The sequence below is a fragment of the Otolemur garnettii genome, unplaced genomic scaffold (assembly GCF_000181295.1).
Source record: "Otolemur garnettii isolate 467f Iridium unplaced genomic scaffold, OtoGar3 scaffold00115, whole genome shotgun sequence".
Taxonomy (NCBI): domain Eukaryota; kingdom Metazoa; phylum Chordata; class Mammalia; order Primates; family Galagidae; genus Otolemur; species Otolemur garnettii.
The window spans coordinates 3,523,165-3,533,381 of NW_003852510.1; the positions used below are offsets into that span (position 1 = coordinate 3,523,165).

The window sequence follows — 10,217 nt, forward strand, 5'->3', positions numbered from 1 at the left end:
CACCTTAGGTGTACGTGGCTGGCGCCTTAGCCGGTTGAGCTATAGGAGCCGAGCCGCAAAATGTTAAGGCTCTCCTTGGCCTCACTGCTCTTCAACTAATTAACCTCTCTGTAAATTCACCTTGATTACAAATTAAGTTTACATTTTATATATATATATTTTTAAGACAGTCTCAATCTGTTGCCTCAGACTGGAGTGCCATGGCATTAGTTTAGCTCACAACAACCTCAAACTCCTGGGTTCAAGTGATCCTCCTGCTTCAGCCTCCTGAGTAGTGAGGACTACAGGTGCTCACCACAATGCTTAGCTGATCTTTCTACTTTTAGTAGAAATGGGGTCTCACTCTTGCGCAGGCTGGTCTCGAACTCTAGCTTGAGCTCAAAGGATTCTCCCACTTCAGCCTCTCAGAGTGCTAGGATTAAGGTATGAGCTACCGTGCCTGGTCTTATCTTATATTTTTAAATTCTCAACACTGCTCTGGTCTTTGATCTGGTGCATTACTTTTAATATTCTTTCTATTACATTTATGCATTTGATTAAATGTGAAATTAATTTTTTTTCTATGTTGTTTCATTCTTCCATCATTATTCTCAACAAATCATCAATGTAAGAATTTGTAGTTTTGCAGTAATTAAATTAGGAAGATCCTGCTTAGGTATAAGATGATGATTTTTATTATTATCAAATCACTAAAAACCCATTTTGGTTTATACAATGTTCAGAAAAGATAATGTATTTTTAACTAAAATATCAAAAATTGTATACATCTTGTTGTGGTATTAGAGTCGATGCTAAATAAGGAGTATGTTTTCATAAGAAATAAAATTTAATATTATTCCAAAAACTCCATCATAGAATATTCTACTTTATATCATAACATACTATGGTTCTGAGAATAATTTTATTTTGCTTTTAAGCAACAATTTTTCATACGCAAGGCATATTTCAAGGTACTCTTGGGTAATAGGAATTAATCTCACACTACCTCTTAAGACTATAAAACTTAAGTTTCAATCTTCAGTTTGATTGTAAAAAAATTATCACTTTGATTAGTTAGGAAATAAAATGACCACTAAAATACATGTATTGGAATCTTTTTATGGATTTCTAAAATAATATTTAAGTATATTTGGTCTGATTTAATCATTAAATCCACACTAATCCTTTTTGGTGAAAAAGACAGTGGAATAGATTCTGGGATGTGATTATGGATGACCATCCAAATTCTCTAAGAATATATGTGGAAAAGAAGGACTGGCTAGAAAAAAGAAGTAGAAAAATCAGACACGTATTAATTTCCTTCTCTGTTTAGTTGCCTGGACAGCTAAACAGAAAATTAATGACTGATATTAATAAAAACTACCCTGAACTTTAATAATCAGAAATTTAATATCGAGATATATATATGGTATATAATTAAAAACAAGCTGAAAAAGCAGAGAATTATCACTTCCCTGATTTTTATTCTAGTATTTTCTTTTTTTTTTTTAAGACAGAGTCTCACTTGGTCAACCTTGGTAGAGTCCTGTGGCATCATAGCTGACAACAACATCAAACTTTTGGACTCAAGCAATACTCTTGCCTCAGCCCCCCAGTAGCTGAGACTATAGGATCCTGCCACAACGCCTGGCTATTTTTTAGAGATGGGGTCTCACTCTTGCTAAGGCTGGTCTTGAACCTGTGAGCTCAGGCAATCCACTCACCTCAGCCTTCCAGAGTGCTAGGATTACAGGTGTAAGCCACCACACCCAGCTTTATTCTAGTTTTTATAGTGAAACTATTATATGACCAAAATGAATTGCAATAACTTTGGGAGAAGTAAATCACAAACTAGGATTCATAAGAACTTTTACAGAAGTCCTAGGAATGGGGTGTTAAGTGTTAAGCCATATATTATTTAGTATAGTAATTTAGCTCTTCTTCTGCCATATTAATACCATATACCATTTTAGAGATTTTTCTTGGAAAGTTATATTCAGGAGAAAGAGTAAGCATTCTAAAAGTCTGAGCTATCTGTCACACAAACATTATTGTTAGTACTGCCTATATGGTGTACGTACAGTATTAGGTGGCTAGGTATTATTCTCTTTCAGTAGCTGTCTTGGGTATGTCAGCTTTTAGCTCAAGTACTTGTAAGATGTTACATGAAGATGTTCCTGGTAAAGGTGCTGACTGCTAATTTCCTTATATTTAAACAACAAGAAAAATGACATTATAAAATTATTCTAAAAGAATCTGAGTTAAGAGAAGTCTATTAACTCAGATTAAATACGTCTGCTTGCCAGATTACCTATAATGACACTCTATTTTCCGTGAAATCTGAAATTGAATCATCACATTCTACTCCTTGGATCCAGCTCATAATTTATACTGCTGACACATGAACAAAGGTCAGAAGACACAGCCAATGGAAAAGCTTCAAGTGAACTCTGTTGAAAAGATCCTTAGAAAATTATACACTTGTGTAAGAAATACTGATATTGAAAAGAAAGATTTTATTTTGTATTGGGGATAAAATATTAAATCAACTACAATGTTAGTCAGCATAGCTTGAGGGTCCCCTGCTTTGCCAAGTTAATCTTTAATTCACAAATGTGAGCATGAAGCCGCAGCTAGAAAAGAAAAAAAGAGGGGGAAGAAAGACACAAAGTAAAAAAGATGGAGATGAGAGGACAAACCAATCAGTTTTGGAATTACCAAGTCAGCAGAAATTTAGTTAAAAAAATCACCGAATGAAATCGTACATTTACTCTGAGAGAGTATCCTTTCACATTGCCTTCTAGGTGATCTCTGAGCTCCTCCAGCTTTCGATGGAGCTACATGTAAACATCAGAAAATGAATTGAAAAAGCAACTTGTTCTCTTTTCAGTTTTCCTTTTTCCTTTTAAAAATAAGATCATAGCATTAAACATTTCTCACTGCCTTTGGCAAACATTTGAAAACATCAAAGATCTTTGCATAACGTAAGAATGTATATTCAACAAACCTGTGACCATCAAGCCAACATTGTATTTTGTTTCATTATAGTATTTTTCTTCCCAGATCATTAGAGAAGATAATAACCACTATAGCCCTTCTTACAGTCCCCCAGAGATTCACTTTGATGATATGTATTTGGTAGAAATATGGAATAAAGATATTGAAAGATTATGAAATTTGCCTTTCTTTCCCAAACACACTTTTTGATTTAAGAGTACATCCATATTAATATAAATCAATTGAACTGAAAAATGTATCTTTTGTTCTTAAACATACGTATGTGTATATACATAATCATATTGTATATACACTTAAAAACAATAAATATTCTTTAATTGAAGTTCTATACATCCAAAAGCTGAACTTAAAGATAAATGCACACACTCACACTCATATATGATCCAGTTTACAGCAGACTATGCTGCAGTTATGGATGCCATTTTTGTCTTTATTTCACTATCAGTAATTTTCAAAAAGTTTTATTGTATTGCACCTCTCACTTGAATCTGAATCATAATCCATAGTCTAAATGATAATGGATATTTATTTTCCCTTACGGACAAAGATAAAATACACCTCACAGGTAGACAGTGAGGAATGTTACTGATAAAGCATCAGGTTACATAAATTTACATTTTTCTGAGTGACTAATTTTAGTTGACTAGTTTTTGAAATAGGCATACAATCAACAAATCCCATCCCCTGTGATAATCCTTAGTGAAAAAAACATTTTAATACCGTAGCTACCCAGTATAAAGCAATGTAGGAGAACACAGAGGATGGCTTTTCTGGAATAAAGGTCACAAACATACAAACACATCTTCATCCATGTGCGCTCATGTGTGCACACACACAGATAAATAAACAACAACAAAATAAAACTAAGAAGGCAGAAGAGGCAAGGAGAAGAGTGTAGAAATTAGCATTTTGTAAGTTTTTTTTTTTTTTGAGACAGAGTCTCACTATGTTGCCCTCATAGTAGAGTGCCGTGGCGTCACAGCTCACAGCAAACTCAAACTCCTGGGCTTAAGCAATTCTCTTGCCTCAGTCTCCCAAATAGCTGGGACTACAGGCGCCTGCCACAATGCCCAGCTATTTTTTGTTTCAGTTGTCATTATTGGTTTTTTTAGCTGGCCTGGGCCAGGTTTGAACCTGCCAGTCTCAGGGTATGTGTCTGGTGCTATAGGTGCCAAGCCAGCATTTCATAAATTGTTAAGTGGAAATAAATTGGAGGTATGTTAAATTTGAAATAACTCAATATTAGGGCTCAAGGTACTTAGTAAATTTGGGACATTCTAATACACTGAATTATCTGGCATTTTGATTAATTTAATGGTGACTATTACTGTAAGAACGAACAGGATTGGGATAGAAGAAAGTAGTTAATTTTTTGGGAAGATTCTTCTGCATATTTTGAGAATTAAGCAAATTTTCTAACTTGCATTTATGGTGGCAGCATTAAGAGTGATCAAAGACTATGTCTGTGTTTCATAAGGGGGATAACTTGTTTACCACTCATTGTTGAGTACCAAGATACATTGAACACATAGATATTTAGTGACTAGCAAACAAGACCATTAATCAGAAATCTTTAAACTTTATATTATTTACACAAATGGGCAAACATTTTAGATATATATTTTTGCTGATTGTTATGTTAATTATTTTAAAATTAAAAAAAAAAACAAAGGGGATTTAAGAGTGCTTAAACACTATTGGCTATCTGTGGGTCCATTATACTAGCATGACAGAAAATTCCTTTCTAATTCTTAAGAGTACACAAAGTGAATATGTGGTATTAACTCATAATTTTTTCCTGGAATGAACTACAAATGGTAATGACACTAACATTTAAATATCTTTTTAAAAAAAGGTAAAAGGGGAGGTAATACTCTGAAAATAAATATTAGTTCTCTGTGTAACAGGAACTTAACACAGTCAGTGACATCAATCAGTGGAACGGTTTACTCTAGAACCCCAAATTACAGGCACCTATAATAAGGCAGTTGCCCGTTCTCTTGTTTGTGGTGCCATTCAAAGCTAGTTATTTGGCAGCTTGCCTTCAGCTGGTTGCTCTATGTGTAGCTGAAACAAACAAAAAAAATAATATGACCCAACAGCCAATAAAAATATTGAAATAAAAAAAATGGGATGGTGAAAAATGGAAAAAGCCCCCTTCCTCCCCCCACCCTCCAAAAAGGAAGAAGTGTAGGCTATAGACAAAATCTTGCCAAAAAAATGTTAGAAACATATTTACTTTGAGGGATCCAACTCTACTAGAAACTCCTTTGCTTTCATCCGGCCGTCTAATTTGCTACAATAAGGGAAGATGGGTAAAAAAAGACAGAATAAAGAAAAAGTGAACTTAAAAATTTTTCTACACATTAGTAAGTAATACATGCAAAAACATCAATTGACTCTTTGAGTTGCCTCTTAGGAGGCCAAGGAGTTAACTAACCAGAGTCTGCATGACATGCTCTTTAAATAGGCTGGTCACTAATATTCAGTCTTTGTTAAGGCACTATTCCTGAGATGAGGAAATCAGCACTTACTTTTGGTTATCTTGGGGACTTCTGGTGAAGCAGTATCTGGAGTAGTGTTACATTTGCATTTGGCTTACAAAAAACAAAGAATTACAAATATACCTATGTACTTTTTTCTTTCAGTGTTTTAGTGTCTCTTCCATTGTACTATCAGAAACATCAAAGACATGATTAGAAACATGAATGTTCCCTAAGTGGAAGGATCAGTCCTGACAAGCATCATTCTTGATAGGTGACAGAGTGAAGTTCCTCTGCTTGCTGACCCAAGCATTGAGGGTGTTCAGCTGTCACCAAAATTCCCAATTAAACAATTGTGCTGCCCAACTAGAAAATTTTAATGCCAGACCAATGTTAGATATATTCACTACCTCAAAGCTTTCTGTCATTTCAGGTGAATTTTCCTCTTATGTAAGACAGAGGAAATGAAAATTAAGACTGCTATTTTAAAAACTTGTTTCACATCACTATATAAATGAACAAAGTAAAATTTTCAACACCGAGTGTTTTATTAGATAAGAACTCTAATAAAATCCTAATATTAAACAGAACTCTAATAAAATTCATTCTTTGTTTAAAGAGGGAGGCAATCCACATTCAAAAAGGAGAGTGGGAGGAGGAAACTTCAGACAAAGTGGTTTTACACTATGGATTTCTGTACTTGCAGAATGATGGTCTAGATTCAGACGAGAATATGTCAAGTTAGCTGTGATGCTCTTTGTTGTCTAAGAAGATAGAAGAAGTACTGTGAGACAATATTTCCAGTGTTAAAAGTACTCAGGAAAAAATAAGGAACCTGATCATGCTACAGAATTTTATTTTCTTAAAGCAGAATATAGAATATCCCTTTTAGGACATCTCTGATAGCATATGGAGATTTCTGAGGAATAATACTGAGAAAACTGAATTTTCACTTTGAAAAAAGCATCTTGGTATGTAAGAATTGCATTGACTTTTGGCTTTACTTGATATAAATTGCTTTAACTAATTTGTCAACATTAAGTAAATGTTATGACCAAAAGATAATCATCAATTCTCATTCCTAGTAGAATCGAACTGTCAAATTTAGAAACAATGGATCCTCATTAGATCTTTAACACTCTGTAAGACAGGGCTTCCCCATACAGAATAAATTCAGAGTCAGTTATAATATCTACTTGAGTACTCTCTTGTGCTATGAACATCTTTATATCAAAAGCTGTTTCCCATCTTACATGGAGGCTTAATATCTGGATTATAAAGACAGAACTTGTAGTTTCCTCAAACTTTTCAAAACTGTAAAGATGTACAGAAAATGTTCAGCAACAAGTGCACAACATTTTCCACATTGTATTTTATTTCTAAAATAAAATTACATTAAGTCCAGCAACATAAAGTATCTTCTTTAAGGTTACACAGCAAGTTAATGACAAATCTAGGAACAAACCCCCAGTTCCTGATTTCTAGTTTAACACCATAGTCCTTTAATAGGCCTTGGAATAAATGGTCTAGAAAAAAAACTGCTGCTTATAAGAAAAAAAATTGCTGCTTATGTACATGTAAATATGACTATCTATCTATCTTATAGACAAAAGGAAGAAATTTTATAGAAGAAATTTTATATTACTATACACAGAAGACATTTTTCCTATATCATTCAATTCCAAATGCAAGTGCAAGTATAGAAACTTAAAGAGAGAATTATAAGAAGAAAAAAGATAGTCACCACTAAACTCCAAATATAAAAAAATAAAATGTAAGAGTAACTTAAATAGACACGTTGGGAGCAGACTGCATATTAATGCTTGCTATCTATTTCTTATATATAAATCTGCCTTTGAAACTATTTTAAGAGGAAAACTTTAGAAAACCAATGTAGTTTTGAAAGCCAAAAATGACTGCAATTCAAATTTCACATGATTTTTTTTGTGGTTCCTAAAACAGATCATTATTCCTAGCTGAAAAATGTCAGAAAGAATTGAAGATGTCTACATAAACTAAAATCTAAGAAAGAGAATAAAATGAAAACAACAAATTTAAAAATGTAATGTTCTAATTTATTTGTCCTCCCTTATTCACCAATTATGATAGAGTAGTACAGATAAAAATACACAGCTAATCCAGATTCCTGATTATAATTTTTTTGATAAGAATGTAAAATAAATCATAAGAGATTAGCACTTGGATAAAAAATTAATTTATTCTTCATGATTGTTGCAAGAACCTCAGCTACATCATTAGCTACTTTCATACACACATTTCTCTGAGGTAAAACATTCTTTGTTTTAACTATGGGATGTGAAACTGTAAATGTTTACATTACAAGTAGGATCATAGTAATATAATTGAAGTTTGAGAACTGAATGTAAAGGATTTTAAGGATTATGATTCAGCTGAGATTATTAATTTACTTATATATATTGAAATCTGAAATTTAGCAGCAAAACAAAATTATTTCTCTCTCCTGAAGAAACCTTTTTACAAGTATTTCACTGATATTATGGGATCAAAATCACTTCAATCTTCTATTTAGTACCTCAGCTAGAATATATTTAAAAAATATCTATTAAAAATAGTCTGAAAATATTGCACTTTATCACTTTTTGCAGCATTCTGGGATTTTTTCTTTAGGCAGGGATTAATTACTGGGTTAACTATCCTCAGGGATTAATTGTCAGGATGTCACCTACAAAGCAGTGAAATGACTCTGCCATGAGTTTTCACCCTTTTCTAAGAATTTGGATTCTAGAAATGACATGCAACAAAAGAAATTGGTTGGATCCTATACTAACATCTGATGTTGATTCCCTTTTGATTTAGCTGAATTTTCAAAAACTGAGCTCACTATTAAGCCATTTCTACTGTTAACAAGGTAGAAAACTAATCCTCTTGCCAATAATAATTGTAAATGTTACATTTTTATGAAAAAAACATTTTTTGAAGTAGACAGCCAACTTTCTATTAATTATTAAGATAAAATAAGGAATTCTGAAGAAACTTTAGGGTTGTGGCAAACACATTAAGGTAGGCTCTTATATCACTGGGTATATACATTCACACTTTTCTTTAGTTTCAAAATGTTTGGTAAAAATATTTTAGACAAGTTTGAACGTTTTGTTTTACTGATGAGGGAAACAAGGTGTAGAGGTTCAGTGGCCTTTTGCACACATCAATAAAATCTTTAAAAAGTATAGCTGATGGGGTGGCACCTGTGGCTCAAAGGAGTAGGGTGCCAGCCCCATATGCCAGAGGTAGCGGGTTCAAACCCAGCCCCCGGCCAAAAACCGCAAAAATAAATAAATATAAATTACAAAGTGAAAATAAAGGCTTTAAATATTAAAAAAAAAGTATAGTTGATTATGGCATGACTTTGTAAAAAAAAATGGGTATAAATGACATGAAATAAAACATTTTCTTAGAAATAGTTTTCTTCCTTGGCTGGATGTGGTGCTCACACCTGTAATCCTAGCACTCTGGTGGGGGGGAGGGGGGGAAAGGAGGGTGGTGGGTCCCTTGAACTCAGGAGTTTGAGACCAGCCTGAGCAAGAGTGAGACTCCGTCTCTACTAAAAACAGAAAAATTAGCTGGGTGTCATGGTGGGTGCCTATAGCCCTAGCTACTTGGGAGACTGAGGCAAGAGGATCACTTAAGCCCAGGAGTTTGAGATTGCTGTGAGCTATGATGATGCCACAGCACTCTACCCAGGGCAACAGAGTAAAATTCTGTGTCAAAAAACAAAAAACAAATAGTTTTCTTCCAACCAATATCATTCAATATTGTTATAGTTCTAGCTTATTTCTCATAGCTATGATTTAGAAGAGATTTTAAAAAACGTTTTCCTTAAGGGTCAAATTTTAAACAAACTCCTAGGAATAAAGAAATACTTTGTGGGATCCAGTTAATATTTCACTTCACTAGACTATTTATATTTTTCAGCCTTTTAAATAAAGTTGGTGTCTCCTGATAAAACAATTTTGTTTCATATGTGATGTATAAAAGAGGGAAGAAAGAACTGAGAAGCGATTATCATACAAGTATGTCAAGGAAGAATAATTACTGATGTGCTTCTGGAAGAAAGGTAATATGATTATAAAAATAGGCCGATAAAAGGTTAGAAAAGATCAAATATTGCAAAGAGGGGCTGGGTGTGGTGGCTCACGCCTGTGATGCTAGTATTCCTAGCATTCTAGGAGGCTGAGGGGAATAGTAGATTGACTGAGCTCAGCAGTTTGAGACCAGCTTGAGTAAGAGCAAGACCCCCATCTAAAAATAGTGGTGTTGTGGTGGGTGCTTGTAGTCCTAGTTACTCAAGAGGCTGATGCTTGAGCCCAAGAGTTTGAGGTTGCTGTGAGCTATGATGCCACAGCACTCTACCCAGGGAACCAAATGAGAAGGAATCAAGTAATGAAGGAATAAGAAATCAAAAGTTAGAATCTTGGCAGTAAGTTACAGATCCTTCAACCTCCCCCCACATGTACACATAGTTTTATCCTTGGGAAATCATCTTTTTTAAAGTCTTTAATTTCTCACAATTTATTAACATTTGAAATTATCTATTTATATTTTATTATACATTTATAATTTTGGGACTTAAATTCTATAATAGCTTTGATTCCAAGGTAATGCATTCTATACAATATTTGATTTCTAAATTATTTCTTGGCCAGAGATTAACTCAATCTATTTTTTTTTTTTTTTTTTGAGACGGAGCCTCAAGCT

General features: G+C 33.6%; 1 protein-coding gene across 4 annotated transcripts in view; it reads right to left on the bottom strand.

Moving 5' to 3' along the window:
* GPHN (gephyrin) overlaps positions 1–10,217 on the bottom strand; it is a 642,655-nt gene that overhangs the window by 189,976 nt on the left and 442,462 nt on the right. For 2 of the 4 annotated variants that reach the window (XM_023517595.1, XM_023517592.1), the window contains exon 10: positions 2,745–2,816. The exons of the other annotated variants lie outside the window; for them this stretch is intronic. In XM_023517595.1, the coding sequence (XP_023373363.1) occupies positions 2,745–2,816 (72 nt within the window). The remainder of the gene's footprint in view (positions 1–2,744; positions 2,817–10,217) is intronic. 4 annotated transcript variants of the gene reach the window in all.